The 21,990-nt window shown below is 31.1% G+C and overlaps 1 protein-coding gene across 3 annotated transcripts in view; it reads left to right on the plus strand.

The window, feature by feature from the left end:
• Sema1a (Semaphorin 1a) overlaps nt 1–21,990 on the plus strand; it is a 713,484-nt gene that overhangs the window by 637,041 nt on the left and 54,453 nt on the right. For 2 of the 3 annotated variants that reach the window (XM_076412071.1, XM_076412072.1), the window contains exon 3: nt 18,905–19,013. In XM_076412071.1, the coding sequence (XP_076268186.1) occupies nt 18,905–19,013 (109 nt within the window). Of the gene's footprint in view, nt 1–18,642; nt 18,727–18,904; nt 19,014–21,990 lie in introns of those variants that run through there. The other variant, XM_076412073.1, reaches the window with a different exon arrangement.

A 21,990-nucleotide genomic window follows, 5' to 3' on the forward strand; every position in this document is an offset into this window, starting at 1 on the left:
TATCAAATGTATTGGCTCATCGGGCGCAAATACAAATTATCATTAGATAAAAAGGTGTTGCTGTATGAGTCTATACTCAAGCCAATTTGGTCATATGGAATCCAACTATGGGGTATCGCTAGCAAGTCTAATATATCCATCACTCAACGGTTCCAAAATAAAGTGTTGCGTGCCATTGTTGATGATCCGTACAATATTTCAAATAAAGTGATACAACGCGATATTCCTCTAGAACCTATAACGACTGTAATTCAACGTATTTGTGTGCAGTACTTCGAAAGAGTGTCAGTGCATCCCAATGTACTCGCTAATCAGCTAAATATGCGACGTGATAGTGAAGTGCGTAGACTAAAACATTTAACACTACCTGATCTGATTACTGACATATGTAGACTTTAGAATAAGCTTTAGAATAAGACTAATTAATTTAGATAATATTTTATACAGAAGATCGCTTAATGAAGTGATTTTCTGCACGCCATGTAAATATAATATAGACATAAGAAATACTGATTGCCTATAGGGCACATTGTGGAATCACAAAGAGTAAAAAAATGTGTTTTAAACCCGTTGAAAACATTTTATAACTAGCGGATTCGATAGGATTCCGGGAAGATCATAAGGCTGTTCTTTTGAATTCATTCAATTAACCGGCATCAAGTTATTTACCAAGAAATGAGATTGAGAATGAGATAGACTGACGTTGAATTAGTAATCGTTTTACAATTTGTCGAAGCATTCCTTGGTTTAGTTAAGTGTAGTTTGGGCAAAAGAATCGTAGACATAAAAACACACTTCCTTAGAAATATACACCAAAATAGAAAAAAGTAAATGTAATCTAAGATATCTTACTAAATTTCAAATCCAAAGAAAGAAAAAAAATCTGTCTTGTTTTTACATCTGACCTCTAGTGACTTAGTTCCCACTCTATACTTTTATGTTTTGTTGGTTTAATTGACCGACAATCGACTAAATGGCTATTGTCGCATAAAATTTGCAGGATAGATGTAGGTGATACCATCTACACACCGAAGTTCACCGAATTATCTGGTCTCTAATAAGAGGAGAAAAAGTATACAGTTGTTGATTATATTTTTAGTATCCATTAAATTGCTTCTATCATATTTTATTAAAAAAAAAACATTCCAATAACATATTTTTTGCCCGCAAAAGTATAAAAATATGTCCGGGATATCGCTCATTCCCGTGGCCCCGACCAAACAACATCTGAATCTAATTCTTTCGGACCGTTCGTTGTTTTTACTGCTTTTCGCATCGTAAAAAACAGAGAGCGAACGACATCCGAGTGCGGCCCATCCGAAAACACCGATTCAGTGTTTTTAAACGACCGTCTTTTGCAATAATCAATACTGATGGGTCGAAAAAGTGTTATGGGATTTTCTTGTAGCCAGACCTTGGCTCTTAGTCGCTCCCTTTGGAGGTTAAAGTGCGTGACAAATTACGCGACAGGACCGTAAGTTGCTTTTCGTATGTGCATATTTATCGATGGAATATCTAACGTCGCTTCACGGTCGAAAGTTATGGAGTTTCGCAGGAATTTCGAATATTTCGCTGCGCGAATTTAGAAGCCTTGTGACGGTATAAATAAGTTGGGCCTACTTTTCATGTTTTTATCATATACTCTTTTTAACATACGCTAAATATCCATGAAATAAACGTTCATATCGTAAGCGTCATTACTTCTCCATTTTATTATACATTTTTATGTGTTTATATGTTTGAATGAATATTATATACATTATTTTATTTGCTTTATATTTAAGTAGTAGACTAGTATATCACAATATTGAAGCAAATTACAGTGAATGGCTAAATTATTAGGGACAATATATAGATTATTTAATTTTCTAGTTTAATTCCAATTTTGTAACAAATAATTACTTGAACGTCGCATATATTTTTTATTTATATCTGTAATCAATTGGTATTATAAAAACAACGAGAAACTGTAAAAACTACAAAATATACGAAACAGTTTTATAATCTTCATTTTAGTAATTTTAATATTATTGAAGAATAGTAGAGTTCATTTTAGCATTTAGTGATGCCACTCTTTCCTGCAATAAGAGCTTCTATGCATCGAGACATGCTCTCAATATATGTTTTCACATTTTCCTGGAGTTTGGAGTTGTGATGCCATTCCCTGATGAGAGTTTCAATTAACTGCTGCTTGGTGGTAATCACTTCTTTTGCAATCGCCCATTCGGTGAGTTCCCATATGTTTTCTATGGGATTCTTGTCTGGTGAATTTTCTGGCCAAGGCTTTTTTGATTTTTTTCCGCCAAGTAGCGACAGATCTTCTAATTTACGTTAAAGTTTAATCTGAATATATAAAAGACGAAAACTAACCCTCCATGTCATAAAAAGTTACAGAATTCTACTAAAGAGAACTAAACGATGACAAATTACGAGTAAGATATATATATTTAATAGGAAAATAATAGTATCTATTTCTTTTTCGCGGATTTCGTGTATGTTTTTAAGTATATACACATTTATTTATTAAGTTTAGATGTTGTATTAAATGGAAACTAGCTTTTATTCTTAATCATATTTTTGTTGTTACAAAATTGGATGGCTACAAATCTATTTTAATTTTTTTACCTAGCTTTTTTGTTAACCATAATAGGGATAAATCTATCCATAATTTAAAAATAAATAAAAAGAGGTAATATTGTTATTATAGCAATAATTTCCAGTCTGATGTAATATCTAAACGGAAATACACCATTAATGTAAACGACTAACATATATTACAAAAAATAGGATATTTATTTTGAATACATTATTGCTTTTATTTATGATGCTACAACGAATAGACTAGACAGACATGTTCATGTCAAATAATAAAATGTTTGAGATAAAAAAAAACAGAAACAAAAATACGGGTTCTTTCGACATAATCGAACAAATTATCTACGAATTGTTTTTAGGCAAGACAAAAAAAACTTGTTTACGATTACTTAATTTATCAGGAAAATAACGTCGGCCGAAATAGGGCTGAAAAAAGCCCGATCGTTACCGTAATTGTATTTATATAATTAGATTATTCGCACATAGGGTACACTGCCCTCAAATAACAAAGTTTTGTCATTTGTGCTAATTCAGATTAGGACTGAATATTCAAATACTAATACTATTATAGAGCATTGAACACTTTTTGTGACATTTATCTTTTAGGGTGGAACTTACTTTTATTTTGAATGTTATACAAGCGAAATGAGCAAAGAAGACTATTTGGGGTGGACTTGGTTTGGATACAAAATTTCCGCTACCATTTTGATTGCCAACAATCTTGGTTATGTGACGTTTAGCTCAGTTTTGCTTCAACCATTGTATTGTGTATACTTCCAAATTTTATTATGGATAAATATACGCCACAAGAACGAGAACTTTATGTGAATGATTCCCAAACTATTCAACACCTTAGAGACAATATCCGCCACGAAATCGAAGAAATACAGTCTCAGATGTTGCAGGATATCATGAAAAATGCCTTAAGAAGAGCCGAAAGTTCCATAGCGAGTCGCGGTCGCCATTTAGCCGATATTATTTTTCAATCATAACGAAAAAAATGTAAAGACCAAATAAATTTTTTATGAAAACCAAACTTACTTATCTTTTATTTGAGCAAAGTTATAGGCAATCAAAAAGATAGCGGGGCTTTTGCCCCGCGTTGTGTTGTACCGATTTTTCAGAATAAAGCTTGAAATATAAAGAAATATTAGATTAATATTTTCTTTATATATATTATCCTAAAATATTATTGAACTAATTAACTGTTTGTTTAATTTTCATCGACCGTTAAGTGGTACTAAGCTCGCCAGGTCATTACTAAATATAATATACGTAGAGAAGATATTCTAGATCATTTATCAAGACATATAAAACAATTTTTCTTTTAGCAAAAACTTCGTCGATTTTCCAGCTTCTTTCGCAGGGGGCACATTTCGCAGACTGAATATTATCATGCTTAGCGAGAACCATGTTTATCGGTTTCCGCCGGTGTTGGGAAAAAGTTTCGCCCGCAAAATTGTATACGTTTTTCTATGATCGTTTTGTTTTTATCGGTATTCGATTCGTCCCTATCTTCGCGATGGCTAGACTTCTTTATGGTGTTCGTTTGTCGCCGGTTTTTATTTGTTGTGTTCTCTCATACCGATATTCCCTTCTCTATAATATTTCCATTTCTCACTACACAACACTACACAAGGCCTGATGGTTTGATTCTTTTGAGTCTGTGTCCTGATCTGGTGATATCCAAAAGCTGCAATACTTCAATATTCTTATGACAATTCTCTTGATTTCTTGACTTACTGTGGGTATCTGAAGGTCTCGATGTAGATAATCAGTCCTATAGTATTTGGGTGCGCCCACAATACCTCTCAGGACTTTATTCTGAAAAATTTCTATTTTATTTATGTTACTCTTTGCAGAACATCCATATAGATCCATATAGATTTCAGTATTTGCTTATATAATAGCAATTTATTATCTACTGATAATTGTAATTTTCTTCCAATTAGCTAGTACATTTTCCTATATTTCAATTCCAGTTCTTTTCTTTTCTTCTTTATATGTTCCTTCCAGCGTAGTTTTGCATCAAGATTCATTCTGAGATATTTAGCGTTGTTGCTATATGGAATGATAGTATTATTTAATGTTATTGAAACACAGAACTGCACATGCACAGATTTACTTTCATTAATTCTTATTTTCCAGGCTTGTGTCCAATTATTTATATTGTCACTTGCCTGTTGTAATTTTCGTGAGGTTTCTTCACTATTGTCTCCGACAGCTATAATCGCAGTATCATCAGCAAATGTATCCATCGTAATATTTTCCATTTGTGGTATATCACAAGTGCAGACTAGATAAAGCATTGGTCCCAGTATACTTCCTTGTGGTACACCTGCTTTAACTTCTTTTATTGTAGAGTAAGCTTCTTATTGTTTGATTCTAAACATTCAGGTTGTAATGTACGATTTTAATAGTTCGGTGTGTTGTTTTGGTAACAATTTCTGTAATTTATGAACAAGGCCTTCATGCCAAACCTTATCGGCTTGTGCTACATATAAGAATATAGCTAAGCATACTTCTTTACTTTCGTAGGCTTTTTCAATAACATCTGTTATTCTATGGACCTGGTCAATTGTTGAATGCTTGTTAATAAACCCAAACTGGTGTGTTGGTAGTAAGTTTTTTCTCTCTATTCATTGAAATCTGTTACAAAATTCGGAAAATCGGGAAGGAATTTCGGACTCACCTGGTATATACATATTCATGGTACAGAAAAAGGTAAACCAAAAATTGAAAAAAGACGAGCACTACGTACAAGGGATTGGGGTTAAATTATATCACGTTGCTGTTAAAAAATTTCCTTTGAAATCAAAACGAACTGTACAAACATTTGAGAACGGCACCTTTGATGGCACAGCCTTAAGGGGAACATTTTCCCGATCGTTTTCCAGAAATTGCTACTGAATATTGTGTTTGCACAAATATGAAAACCGTAAAAATATATATTCCCGAATAAAACGACGCTTTCTATTGATTTAGTTAATGCGGCGGGGAATGTTCGACCGAGTGAAAGATATTTTGAAAATATTGAAACATTTTTACATTTACATGGGGTTTTTATTGCTATATATCGCGTAACTTTGTACAATATAATATATTTAACAAGCATATCGATTCTTTAATGTTCTAATTCTGCACAGATTCATTCATACAAAGCTCTTTACGTGATATAAGGTGAGTAAATAAAACACGTAACAAGTTGTAGGCTAAACTTTGGACTCAAGCAGATAAGAACGAGTCTTGACGTTATTTGATGCACTAAACTCTGACTTTCAATCCGTATGTCAAGATTGGTTCCAGCGTTCGAATTTGCACATGTGCATGCTGCGTTCTTGTAACGGCGGTCAGCTCACAGCGTTGAATTAAACATCATTGAGAACTTGTTCTGATGCTATGATTGTGCTTCCCAATTTAACTTTAACTTAAGTAGTCTAATTGAAAATACATACTGATGTATTTATCCTGCACTCATCCTGCTTGTGTGTTCAAGCAAGTACAACAGAACAATATAGAAATAGAACTAAGCATACTGGAAGTTGAGGCCGGCGATTGGTTGATTTGTACTGATTCCTTGAGCTCTATCCTGGCAATTAAAAAGTAACTTTCAGACACCCTATTATCGTTCGCCTCTATAACATCTATCACAATCTTGTTGAACGGAAAAGAAGAATATCAGTTGTTTAGGTCCTCAGTCATGTGAGCTTAGAGGGTAATGAGAGAGCAGACGAAGCAGCTGAAACAACCACTCTAAATGGTAGATATATTCCTAGCTTTCCATATTATAAGGACCTGTATCCCATTATTACGACTAAAATGGATAGTCTTGTGCAACTGTAGTGGGACTTACTGGAGGGCGATAATAAATTGTTATTTATTAAGCAAGACTTGTTTGCTTCTATAACATTATCTACTAATAGGTATAAGCAGGTCTTGTTAAATAGGCTAATGATTGGACATTTTCAGTTCTCACATTCATATCTTATGACTAGCGATGTTTCCCCGTTGTGTGATTATTGTGAACTAGTAAATACAGTCTGACATGTTTTAAAATCATGTGAAGCTCTACGGTTATTCGATATAAACATAACATACCTAGAAATCTGGAAACACTTTTTGCTTCAAACCACATCGATAAAATATTTGATTATTTACTTTAAATTTATTTAGAATATTCTATTTAATTTCTTATCTCATTCTATTTTGGAGAAACCAATCTATTTTATATTTGTAACCTTTACGTTATATTTTATCTACTGCTTTGGTCTCAATAAATTAATATATTATGTATTATGAATTATTATTTTTTATACTATTATTGTTTTATATGTGCTTTTAAGTTAATTTTATTTATTTATTTTTATATTTTATTTATATTTTTATATTTATTCGCTGTGTTGCATATTCTACTTATTATATTGATTTATTTTAAATGTATAATATTTATGTTTTATCTCGTTTTATGTTTTTATTGATTATTATTTTATTTGTATAACTTGTGTTTGTATCGTATATGTATTTTACGCATGTTTATTCTATTTCACTTTTGTCATCTAAGCATACTTAATAATATATAGCACAGTCCTAATAAAGTAAATATACATTTAAGCCTCTAAATAACGTAACAGTGTTGAAGTGACTATAATAAAAAAACTAAGCATATTTAAATAAAAAGTAATTATTATTTATGTTTTATCTCGTTTTATATTTTTATTGATTATTATTTTATTTGTATAATTTGTGTTTGTATCGTATATGTATTTTATGCATGTTTATTCTATTTTGGTTTTGTCATCTAGGCATACTTAATAATATATATCACAGTCCTAATAAAGTAAATATACATTTAAGCCACTAAATAACGTAACAGTGTTGAAGTGACTATAATAAAAAAAATTAACCATATTTAAATAAAAAGCAATTATTATTTATGTTTTATTTCGTTTTATATTTTTATTGATTATTATTTTATTTGTGTAATTTGTGTTTGTATCGTATATGTATTTTATGCATGTTTATTCTATTTTGGTTTTGTCATCTAGGCATACTTAATAATATATATCACAGTCCTAATAAAGTAAATATACGTTTAAGCCACTAAATAACGTAACAGTGTTGAAGTGACTATAATAAAAAACTAAGCATATTTAAATAAAAAGTAATTAAAAAAATATTCTTAAAGTGTTCATTCAGCAAACTGAATTATAATTTTGCTTCAGTAAACTTTTAACAGTTACTATTTTCTAAAAATAATTATTTTGTGTAATAAACTCAAGGTCTTCAGAGAAATTTTCAGAGACATTCATTCACAATATTCAAAAACGTCAAAACCTTTTTCATCTGTTAGTTACAAACTATCTAGGCCCCTGAATATGGTAACACGACTGGAAATAGAAAATTAGTTTAAAGCAAAGTAATATGTTAATTGGGATATATGACAAAGTTTTAGAAGGAAGAATTATTGGAAAAAATGACGAATGAACGATTACTCAGCAATAGCTTTGTAAGTACCTGTTACATTTGATGGTGTTATTACTATTGTATAGAATTATTTATTTTGCCTAAGCTAAAAACACAAATATAGTAAAATCACAAAAATAAACACAAATATAGTAAAATCAAAGCGTTTGTAACATAAAAGCATATTTAGTCCTCGTTATCTCACTCTGTTGGACATAGAGACATGGAAATTAAGCTACCGTGCATCTTACAAGTCAAATATAAGGAAATAAACCATACCTTAGGTGATCTACATATTCTTCACCTCTCTCACCTTTTCTATGATTCATTTAAACAAGACGTCGCTTGATTCCTCTCTCCTGTAGCATCAGTAACCCTTGGACATCCCAAAATAAAACAATTGTTTTTTTGTTTGTGTATTTAACTAAATGTTTCTATTTTAGATGTTCTGGCTTCACCCTCGTATGCCATTACGAATAGTTAACGTATTTGTGGAGTTAAGTGACTTTATATATCTAATTTAGTCACTAATGAAATAAAACGTCTATATTCTAAGCTATTAGCTCCTTTCTTAAAGTAATTATAGTTACTCCGCTATTATACGATATATTTAGTAACGATGATTAAAAATGGAAGTACCAAGGAAAGAAACAGTTACCGTTTTTACGGCGTGGCGAAATTAAATTGGTGCAGCACAATTTCAACAGAAACACATTGTTGCTTTATAGTGGACAGATGTCTGACTTGGATTTACTCCGTATACAAATAGCAATGACGGTCTCGGCGTTTACAGTCAGTTGCACTAACTTTAATGGCGCTATTTGTTAACTAATATCATCTCCAGTGAATTCCGAGTTTACGATATGTGAGCTGAAAGCGGCGGCATGTGCTCCTGATGCTCTCCAACTAGTTAAATAGCGTTCGTCGTTTAATATCTTTGAGCTAACTAAGAAATATGTGCCACAGGTTTTCAATTATTCTCAAATACGAATCCGCAAATCACGTTCCGCTTTACGATGCGGCCGTGTTGTTAAATTTTATGTTGTAGGGAGTTTTTCGAACGAAGAATCAGACGATTTTGAAATGGGAACGAGACCAAGCTGTGTGTGAGGTATTAACGAAATTATTTTTGCTATATTATTATGTTTTTTTTACAAATTTACAAGTTTTTACAATACGCTGCACCCTAACTTTGTATAGGAATAGGAAAATTAGATATTATGTAGATGTGGTTAGTGTTTTTTTTATTATAGTCTCATCAACACAGTTACGTTCTTTGGTGGCTTAAACGTATATTTACTTTATTAGGACTGTGATATATATTATTAAATATGCCTAGTCGACAGAACCAAAATAGAATAAACATGCATAAAATACATATACGACACAAACACAAATTGTATAAATAAAATAATAATCAATCGATATTTAAAACGAGATAAAACATAAATATTATTCAATTAAATTTTATCAATATAATAAGTATAATATGTAACACTGGGAATAAATATAAAAATTTAGATAAAATATAAAAATAAATAAATAAATAAAATTAACTTAAAAGCACATATAAAAGAATAATATATTGATATTAATATATTGAGACCCAAGCTGTAGATAAAATATAACGTAAAGGTTATAAATATAAAATAGATTAGTTTCTCCAAAATAAAAATGAATATAAGATAAGAAATGAAATAGAATATTGTAAATGAATTTAATGTAAATAATCAAATATTCTAGCGATGTGGTTTGAAGCAAAAATCGTTTCCATATTTCTAGGTATGTTATTTTTATATCCAAGAGACCGTAGAGCTTAACATGATTGTAAAACTTGTCCGACTGTATTTATTCTTACTAGTCGACAATAATAATACAATGGAGGAACATCGTCAGTCATAAGATACGAATGTGAGAACTGAAAATGCCCGATCATTAGCTTATTTAACAGGACCTGCTTATGCCTATTAGTAGATAGACAATTAAAAATCATCGCACAATAACTACTAGAGCGCTTTTAAATAAAGTAAATGCTCTATTTATTATTGAACGAAAATATTTTTTAGCAAAAACCGAGAGTAATCGAAATATTACGTATTATTGCCATAAAAGCAATCAAAATATTTTACTATTTATCATTCCCAATTTTAATATTTTTACCCTATTACATTAACAATCTTGAAAAATATCGAACCAAAATGCTACAATATTATTCTACACTATTGTTATTTACAAGAGAACTACCAAAAAAATCATAAAACTACATATATTACATGTAAATCTATGTAAGCATAAATTGAGTACATTTTTGTCAAGGCCGCGGCTAGGAAGACAGAGCCAGAACGTTAAAAATCAGTCGAATGAAACGAGTAGAACCAAAAATAGTAACTAAAAATACATGACAGTCGATATTAAAAAGTAGTCAATTACTAACTTTTACAAAATTTACAGAAAATCTTAATAACTTTTATGGTAACTAGTACAATGATATATTATATCTCTAGAACCATCCAGTACCATCAGTTCTTAAGTAAGAACACTTTCTCTCAGAAATTGTGTCATCACCAGATATCAAATTATGTATGAATCTAAGAAGGCTGCTTTCGAAAATCTAAATATCTTGTAAACAATGAGCACAGGCGATTCTTATTTACTCATATCTGTCGAAAAATATCTTCGAAAATATTTTGTAATATACTTCTTAACGGTTATTCAAGATGGCCCAATATCGATCACTTCTATTAATAGAAAGAAAATATACAATAACGCAACTTGCCGAAACCACCATATTGTTGTTGTAAGTTGAATTTTCGACGAGCAAAAAGTTCCTCATTTTACAACTAAAAGTTCGGCACCGAACCAGTATTTATAATTAGTTTTAAGTAGTCCGATGTTCACGTAAAACCACAGTTTTTGTTTAGTCCCGGTCTTTCTACCATACTCTCGGCTCAATTTAAGTGATTAATTAAACTCCGATGAAAGTTTTGGGCTGTTATACCATTAAAACAACCATCTCCAGGTGTCTAAAATTGAATTCTTCGTTTCCGGATCGATTGTGCCGTGATAAAATATATATACGTGGAAGAGCGTGGATAAATAACTCTATTTATAATGGTTACCGGAAGGGGGCGAGAATGGATAAGGTTCAATAGGTTTAACGAGTTCTTAAAATTCATAGTAAAATACATTCACGACAAAACTTTAGCACAATACCAATTTTTCACTTGATGTTTTAATTAAATTTCTAGTTTTTAGATTTGACGATTAGAGTGTTGTTCGTATAAAAAATCACAAAGAGATTTTTATTGTTTACTTATAGGTTGCGCCTAAGATCCTAACACCCAAATAATGGGTTAGAACTATATGCAGTGTGAATTTGTCCAGTAGGCGATAACTATATGTTGGTTTTTTTTGTGATTGCTATATGTATTGGAAAATATTACCGGTATAAAATATCAGTTTACTTTTTCATCATGCCTCGTGCTGTCGCGGGTTCAATTCCCGGCGCAGACTATAATTTTTTGTTGTTCTAGTTTAATTAGAACATTTGTTAAATCACATCGGCTAGGTAGTGAACTCAGGGGCCTGAAGCGCTCCTTATTTTCAATCATTGTTTCTTTATTCCTATTTTTCTTCGTACGAGCTGCATATTTACTTGGCCTACCAATTGTAATATTAAATAAAATAACAAGAAAGAAGAGAACAGTAGAATATATTTAACAAAAAAAATTGAACAGACTTCAAATCACTACATAGTATAAAACAAAGTCGCCTCTTCTGTCCCTATATCCCTATGTGCGCTTAAATCTTTAAAACTACGCAACGGATTTTGATGCGGTTTTTTTCAATAGATAGAGTAATTCAAGAGGAAGGTTTATATGTATAATACATGCATAATATACTAAGGCAACATTGCTAATTTTAGAGGTTTCTAACGTGATGTCGTAAATTAACCTATTTTTTTAGGCTTATTTAGCAATTAGCAAAAACGCTGCCTAACCCTACGAGTTAGATCAAATTAATGTACTACGGTATTGTACACCATAAAAAGGTCTACAAAAAAGTCCGCGATGGTATATGTTTATCTTTTAGGGATAACCCACATTAACCATTTTTATTGTTTACTTTTTACGTGAGAAAATGGCTTATTTACGAAGCTATTTTAAGCAATACGGCATTAATCCTTATCGAATTAAGTACCTTAAATACAGTGTGCAATTAATATAGATCAATATGGTTCCTTACAGCATGTAAATTAAACAAATGTTTTCGGAGATATTACAAATTTAAAATTTGCGTTTAATAATAATAATAAAATGTGTAATGTAATAAAAATTGTATGAATTTAGATATTCCAAAGATAGCAGGAAATCTTCATAGTAAGTATAGGGGAAGAGGAATTGTTTGACTCCAAATTTAATGCGTGCAGGCCAAGGGCAGTAATGAATGAACCATAAATACTGGATCGATTTTAATCATGTTTTCATTGAGTGACATAGGCATATATATTTTATGCCCGTGCAAAGTCGGAGCGGGCCGCTATGTTTTTATATACAACGTTCATATTTTTTCTGTAGTGTATTTAATTTAGTATCAGCATTGCACCCGTGCGAAGCCGGGGCGGGTCGCTAGTAATAAATAAAGGACTCACTATTCAGATATTAAAAAATAATGAAACTAAGATTTTTAACACAAATAAAAAACATTTTAAATAAAATGTGTACATAATAATCGTTGTAATAGCTAAATAAACATAAACAAAAACCTTATTTAACTTATCTACTATATATTTTATTCCTTATTTATTTTTTGAAGTTAGTTTAATTTTTTTGTTAAAAAAATTTTATTATATGTTATACTCCATGTTAAAAATATATTAATATTTAGCATTTATTTAATCTTTTCCCCAGTTGTTATCTAATTTTATATGTTTATTTATTCGTATTAACTTCCCGATACTACCGAATCCGCATCAGATCGCTATCCTATCAGAATTCGACCATTTTATTTAATTTTTATTAGTCTCTTCGTAGCCTGTATTGTATTCCTGCTGGGTTTCATTGGAATAAGATAGCGCTTCACTTCCCGTCAATTTAGATAACGGACATTTCCATCTCTTTAACGCTGCTGCTTCCTCAGTTTGCTATTGGGACTGGTTAGATTTTATTTCACCCGTTACGTTTTATTATGCACGGCTATGTATCCTAACGATTATTATTATCGTTTTACTTATGACGGTTCCATATGCGATGTTAAAACCCTGTCTTTTACGTAGTTTTAATTGCTTCATTTTCAACTTTTTTATTATCATTTAGAAATACAACTTTATTTTCAGAGGGGAAATAGGTGTCAAGAGGCTTCACAAAATTCAATTTTTGTTTCATAAATCGATATCTAAATTATTCAGAAATATACGCTGCGAATTTAATGCTATAATTCACCGGCTTGGTGGTAAAGGCGACAGGACGGTCCGCCTACTGTTACGATAATCAGTGTCGAATCCTGCCGGGTCGTAAATGTTTGTTTGTGATTGTTTAATATTTGCGATTGTCCTAGGTAAGAGTGCAAAATCCAACAACGAAAATGATACCAGTCACGCCAGTAACCAGGCTGGGTATGACCGGATGTTTTCTGGGATGATTTCTAAGTTGGTCACTCACCAGTCGGCAGGCATATATATATATATATATATATATATATATATATATATATATATATATATATATATTTGAAAAGGAAGAAAAACTGAAAGAAATAGAAGAAAGAAAAAGCGAAAATGAAAAAAATTATATTTTATCGAGAGGCGATTTATAAATATGACCTGAAATACGCCCTCCTACGCCTATTTCTTCCCTCAATCTGTTATTTTTATGGAGTAAATGTTATATAGGGTAGGGCAAAAGTCCCGCTACCATTTTGATTGCGTGCCATCTTGGTTATGTGACGTTTACCTCACTTTCGCTTTAACCATTGTGTTGTGTAGAGGTTAACATTTTATTATGGATACATATAGGCCACAAGAACGAACAGAAATAGTTACAATATTTATTGAAAATAATCGTTTCATTATTGCCACTAAGCGTAAATTGCGCCAATGGTTTTAATGGTAAGTTTATAGTACTTAATTTAAATGTTTATTGCGTTTTGGTACTTATTTATAATGGTTCATTAAAATATTTCTACTTTTTCAATTATTATGAATAAAGAATATCGATATTTTTTGAAGTGCCAATATTATACAGCTATGAAATATTGCACATTACTGTTTTTTATTATTATTATTTATTGTAACAACCAGTAAGTTAACACGAATAAGTATTTTTTGTTTTTATCCTATCCTACGGTTCTGATACCACAAATTACTTTTGGCTTAACATCTATATCACTAGATTTAATGTGCACTGAATTTTACTTCACTGGACTAGATCAAATGGTTTTACTTTATTTAAACTTCTGACTACGCCATTATTATCTAGGAACCAGAGATCCTCGACATTGTTGTGCTGATATAGCCTGTGGTCATAACGTTACACATAGCATCCACAAATATAACAAAACACCTTGTATTGCTTTCCCAACGTTGTACCTGCATGTTCATACGTTCCGAAGCACAATTCCACGTTATGTTTGATTCAGTGCTGCCACTATGCGAAAATTCGGTTTTTGAACCAACCTTAACACACGGATTGAAGATCCAGAGAATCAGATAACGTTAGGAATCTTTCTCATCTCCTTGGGTCCAAAGTTTTACACGAATCTGTAAACTTGTAATATTAGCTAATAGTGTGTACAATTTACTAGCCATATATTGTCAAACGAAAACTTATTCATATACCAAATATTATTTTTTATTCTAAGTAATTGTGAAACACGATTACGTTTCGTGACCCTTACGGAATCTCTGGAAATATAATTAATTTTTTTAATCCCAACATTAATTATCTAATGGCTTCAATACGGTAATTAAAAATATATATTCGCAATTTAAAAATTAATTACGCGAAACCGTCATTAACGTTACCAAAATAAAAAAAAACTCTGGAAAAAAAGAGGTCGCGGCTCATTCGTAACGACTCAGCAACGATGAAGTGCCGTCAAGAACGTCGTGATTTTCTATGGGCCACATCATGCAATTTACAAATTTGGGTAATTTACCGAATAATCAATTTTAAGGACATTTTCATTTAGATAAAGTCCTCTGTGTTTTTTAATGTAGCTTTTTGTCCCGTCATATGAAGCAATTAATTCCCGTAGGAAGGACGCTCGCCGGGACACACCCCTTAAAAATAATCATTATCTCGAGTGATGGACATGCTAACTAAGCATTAATACGTACAGATGACGGGCCCATTGGTAGGGTTACGTTTTTGTCTGAGATATTAAAACGTTTTAGTTATAATTTACGCGCTTTATTTTATACTCGTACGAAAAAAAGTGGAAATATATTGGGTGTGGGAATGAATTAATTCCATGACTGGCACGTGCGTGCTTAATTAAAGTACCATACGTGCATTTGAGAGGTGTGTATGTGTTGGTTTCCGTATGTAGAACATGATAGATCATCAGCGAAATGAACAAAAGTAATTTTATACATCGTGCTGAGTACACCTGCTTTAGCTTCTTTTATTCTAGAGTAAGCTTCTTCTTGTTTGATTCTAAACATTCTGGTTGTAATGTACGATTTTAATAGTTCGGTGTGTTGTTTTGGTAACATTTTCTGTAATTTATGAACAAGGCCTTTATGCCAAACCTTATCGGCTTGTGCTACATCTAAGAATATATCTAAGCATACTTCTTTACTTTCGTAGGCTTTTTCAATAACATCTGTTATTCTATGGACCTGGTCAATTATTGAATGCTTGTTAATAAACCCAAACTGGTGTGTTGGTAGTAGGTTTTTTCCCTCTATTCATTGAAATCTGTTACAAAATTCGGAAAATCGGGAAGGAATTTCCGACTCACCTGGTATATACATATTCATGGTACAGAAAAAGGTAAACCAAAAATTGAAAAAAGACGAGCACTACGTACAAGGGATTGGGGATAAATTATATCACGTTGCTGTTAAAAAATTTCCTTTGAAATCAAAACGAACTGTACAAACATTTGAGAACGGCACCTTTGATGGCACAGCCTTAAGGGGAACATTTTCCCGATCGTTTTCCAGAAATTGCTACTGAATATTGTGTTTGCACAAATATGAAAACCGTAAAAATATATATTCCCGAATAAAACGACGCTTTCTATTGATTTAGTTAATGCGGCGGGGAATGTTCGACCGAGTGAAAGATATTTTGAAAATATTGAAACATTTTTACATTTACATGGGGTTTTTATTGCTCTATATCGCGTAGCTTTGTACAATATAATATAATTAACAAACATATCGATTCTTTAATGTTCTAATTCTGCACAGATTCATTCATACAAAGCTCTTTAGGTGATATAAGGTGATTAAATAAAACACGTAATAAGTTGTAGGCTAAACTTTTGGATTCAAGCAGATAAGAACGATTCTTGACGTTTACATCACCATTTACCCATTTTTTCAAACGTTATATCAGTTTTTCACAATTAATTGAGTATTAATAATTAATTAGTAATATTTGTTTTGTAATAGAACAATAACACAAGTATACACGGTTTTGGACCTGATCAACGAAAAGCTGTATTTAATATTAACATTAATCATCATGTATTGAATTAAAAAGTATATTAATTAGAATGAGGTTGAACTGAATCTTTTGTACTGATTGGGATCTGTTTCACGTAGTAGTGTGAAGCTTCGGAGGTCAAAGATTCAACATCAACGGCGAGGTAGAGGAGTTGGTAGTTGGCCAAGGAATTCTTCGATACCGGCATCAAAAAACTTCCGAACTGATGGACAAAGTGCATAACTAGTGAGGGGAAATAGAAAATCTGTAAATTTTTGTCCATTTTTTCAATAGTAAATAAATGTGTGAGAGTATTTGTCTCAATCATATTTGAACCACTATCGTATATATATTTTTTTTATAATGAAATTTTAAATATGACTATTTTTTCAATAAAGCTGGTGTATTAACTTTTTGTTACGACTAAGTATGTAAAATGTTTTAACTCTTTATTGTATTAAACTATTTATAACAATTTCTAATCCAAATTTGCGTGTATTTTTTGGCGTTGGCAATACTGAAGCAATTATCAATAATTAAAAAGAGTAATTAATAAAATTAAAACAGTAATTATAATAAATACATTAAACAAAATCGTTACTCATTTACTATACATTTCATATAAAATAGCATTTGTTACATTTTTAGACTGATTTCAAAAATTATAATTGTTTGTGTGGAGCCATTTTATTTAATTCTATATATTTGTAGTACATATTATACGTAAATTTTAATTACAAGCTTTCTCCATATAATCTTTAACTGTGCTAAATTTCGCACTCATTTGTATTCAAAATATTTTTTAAAATGAGGACAGAGTTTTGATTTTTCGTATTAATATATATATTTGTGTCCGCGCTGCTAATGTAACGCCATATTTAACATTATTGAACTCATCCAATAAATATAGTTTTAAAACGCAATAACGCCATTATGCATCAGTTCACCCTGGTGTCCAATATTTTACAGCTCATATTTAGGGGCAAACTGTCCCCGCTGACTATTTGGCTTAATTTATCTCAACATTTTCGACCCCGAAACAAAAGTCATTGTGTGAAATTTAAAAGCACTTTTATTTTTTACGGTCCTGGCTGTTTCCAACAATAACACTAACAAATCTTCGGCTATTGCCGCACATTTACACGCACACAGAAGTGATTATAAACACGATAACGCGCTAGAATTGTTGGGTTAGTTATTTATGTTATATTTTTTGTATGTCGTTTATTTTTTGCTAAATTTCCATCCATCAGAGTTTAAAGTAATGAGACTTTAACCGTTACTTAAAGAGTACGAATAAGAGAAAGTTTTGTTAATCTAAAAGCCTAGATTGTTATTAAAAAGAAGACAGTTTTTGAATATCTAGCCTATTGGTTCTAAAAAATAATTGTACCTCTGCAGACACTTAAATATTTCTTCCAAATTTTCTACAATTACATTGAACGCTAAAATCACAATTGAAGAACAAATTTGGAGACGTAGTTTGTAAAGGAAAAAAACTTAAGTGAATTTTAAAGGCTTTGAAAGGAAAACACTAAAGTGTATTTAAAAAAAAGGAAAAACACTAAAGTAATTCATGAATTTTAGGATCGTTGTAATATTTTTTTGTAAAAAACAATATTTTCAATACATTTTTTATATTTCAACAAAAAATAGTATAAAATATATTTAATAAATAATAGTTAAAAATAAATAATTAAAATGTAACTGGAATTTTAATAATAAACAACAGGATATATATAAATAGATATCGAATATCTATATTTTACATTATTTAAAATAACGGTATGTATTTGTTTGTTATGTAACTATTTTTTCTAGAATTTAAATGAGCATCGGCAACAAATAATATGGTAGAACTTTATTTAACGTTAACACTCAAAACAATCTATACTGTTTACTAAGTGCTTTGTGCTTGTGCAATACTGATATTTGCAACGAGTTATTTAAAATCAAATATTTCCATTTTAATATTTGTTGTTGGAACGTATTCTCTGTTGGGGTTTATAACGCCGTATGTAACGTACATTTTAATATTGTTTTATTTCCATCAACTACGTTAAAATGAAAGATGCTTGTTAGATCTAATAACATTTATTCCATATTGAGTTTAATCTTTTGCCGATGATTACGTTTTTACTTTGTTGCAAAGTCAGATTGATTTTAATTGAATGCTATTTTGTTTGTTGCAGAAATGTGGTCTATAACTTGACATTCTCTGATCTGAACGAACAGCAACGACTGGTGTGGTATCCTAATGAACATGATGCCAAAATGTGCGTTATGAAAGGAAAAGATGAGGTACGTATTCATATTTTCTATATTTTCGTATTCATATATAAGTATTCATGTTACATAAAAATGGAATATATATTCAAGGTAACCATTTTGAGTGCCAATAACTTTGCTCAAAGAAAAGATAAGTAAGTTTGGTTTTCATATAATGTTTATTTCATCTTTATGTTTGTGTTGTAATTGAAAAATTTTACCGAGTAAATGGTGACCGTGATTCGCTATGCAACTTTCGGCTTTTTTAAGGCATTTTCATGATATCCTGTAACATCTGAGGCTGAATTTCTTCAATTTCGTGACGAATATTGTCTTCAAGATGTTCAATCGTTTGGGGCACTATAAAGCTGTTTTTAGTGGGTGCCATGATGTCTCATGAATTAATTGAGGATTCTATGTTCGCCACTGAGAAGAAAATGGTCTTCATCGCTCAGTATCAATTTAGACGAAAAATCTTTAATTACGCCAGACAGCCTTAGAATTGCATTACTGTACTCAACTCGTTGATCATGATCTCTCGGTTAAAATTTGCATGTAAATCATAAATTGTAGTTTTGTGAGGCACTGGGCGATTACGATATTTTTGACGAAATTTCCGCTGAGTGGCAATAATGGAACGATTATTTTTAATAAATATGTGGCGTATAATTATCCATAATAAAAAAAACGTCACAAAAGCACAAGATGTACAATACTTTTACCACAACTGTTATATTTGGTTGGAGAAAAAGAAGCAATCCTGTTTTTTTCCAATATATACTCTTAACATCCATAAAACTTAGTCCATAGAGCATTCCAGATAAAAAGCTAGTGTGAAGCGCCTTGAACATGGGGACTCCTGAACATTATTTTCATCATATTTTACTATTTTTGCTTCATGTAGGGCAGTGTAATTTATGAAATTTTCTGTCTCAAAACCGTTTACGTGGGACTGGTTATCTAAAGAAGTTCGATACTTGATTTTATTATGTATATATCTTAATTACTATTCGTTAGTCTCGCTAAAACTCGGAAGCGGCTGGACCTACTGTGCTAAATTTGATTTAAAAGTATTCATGGAAGGCCAGGAAAGGTTTATATGTTGAAATCGAAATATGATATAATTGCGAGAAAATAGTAAGAATAAGACTATAACTAAGCCAGTAATATGTTCGAAGGTCAGGTTTTAATACTATCGCATAAAAAATTAAAACATTTTGGAATGAAAGAGTCTTTAGGTCCTAGTCAACATAATAAAATATTAATATTACCTTATGTATATTAATATTGTATTCTTAATTAGAAACATGAAATGAAAGAGCGTTTATATCCAGATACATTGCCATTTTGTATGTAAATTTGTGCTCATGGTATTTTCCAAGTTAGGCAAGTTTTCCAATCCACTTAAGCCGGCTTAATTTTGGAATTTTCAAGATATAGAACAGCAAATCCAGAACATAAGTATATATATTCCGAAATGGAAGTGAGTTTCTGTTGCTGAAATTATGAACGAACATTACAACACATAAAATAAACCATAATTAATTTGATAACTAACGCGAATAAAAAAGAACGGGGACCGGGAAGTGGAGTGTACGCTCTAAAAAAGCGAGATAAATTCCAGGATAAATTTCTGTAATTTACCTTTTCCCGGTTAATTTTTTTTTGTTTGTTATCTCTTCCTTCCAGGCACTTTAAATGGAAGACGCCTGGTGTTTTTGCTTGGAAACAGAAAACATAACAAGCGGCAAATATATAAAGGAAAATATTATCTGGACGGCGAAATACTTAATTCCCTTAAAACTTTTGCGGGGTTACTTCAAGAAATTATAGTTTAAAAAATATATAAAAAATTACGACTATGCTCTTATATATGCGTTTAGATGCTAATTTGTTAATAAGACAAAATAAGGTTGTACATACATGAATAAATCTTCCTTATTATATAACTATGGCCAATATTTATGCATTTTAAAGATATTTTCATTTACACAAAAGTTTGTTATGGATAAATAATTAACTCGTTCGCTGCCAATAGCGCGCTACCGCGTAATGTGAAGCTTCCATTGGACGCCAATTAGGCTCCAGCACGTTATATACTCTATTAAAAGTCTTTTTAGTAATGCGTCATGGATATTTGTGATGTCGAAACATTGCAATGTTGCAATCATAAATCAACATTCATAAAATTTTATTCAATCACTGTCACTTTCAGAAACACTAATCAAGACAATAACTAAGCTGTTTATTTCCAATCCATCAAAAACTTGCTCAATATTCTACCATTTTTTGTCAATTTCTTCTTTAATGTGTCTGATCGAGCTCACACAAACCGAAGGTGTTACTTTCGAAAATGCCTTTTTCCATAGATCCAGACAGTTCTGGTTTGAATACCCTCCTCGACCTGAATATCCATTGTAATAATTCTATGCAATACTCCATATCCACGCCAACCATTCCTGTTTCTAGCATGAAGAACTATATGTCTGCGATGAATTATAATAAATGTTATGACTAACAAAACCTAATCGATAGTTATTCCAACGTTTACCCTTGTCTAGCAATTTTTGTTGTCTTTACACTATATTTATTATCATCTTGCCATGGGCGATCCAATGTACCGTTCTGAAATATTCATGTCTTATTTAAATATATAAGTATTAAATACTCTATTACCGAGCAATGTATGAACGGATATTTTAAATTCCTCGAATGTTTTTTTATTTTTCAGATATCTTAGTGAGTGTGTCCGTACTAACATTCAGTGCAGCTGCAATGCGCAGAAAAATATTTTCAATAAAAACCGGGGCGATTTCAAATTTATTCATTATTAAATTATAAAATATTATATATAATATTATTAATTAAAACAAATCGTTAAAACAACGTTTGCCAGTTTATAAACTGTAATTCCAATATTTTGAAGAATTTTACAGACCTTTGACAAACCGACAACTTTTGCAGGCTCTTTCGGTTAAATGTTCGAACTTCTCTAACAGCATTCTATCTC

Source organism: Rhynchophorus ferrugineus, unplaced genomic scaffold (assembly GCF_030347505.1).
Source record: "Rhynchophorus ferrugineus isolate W39M unplaced genomic scaffold, kcgeb_rfMv2 rfM8, whole genome shotgun sequence".
Classification (NCBI taxonomy): domain Eukaryota; kingdom Metazoa; phylum Arthropoda; class Insecta; order Coleoptera; family Curculionidae; genus Rhynchophorus; species Rhynchophorus ferrugineus.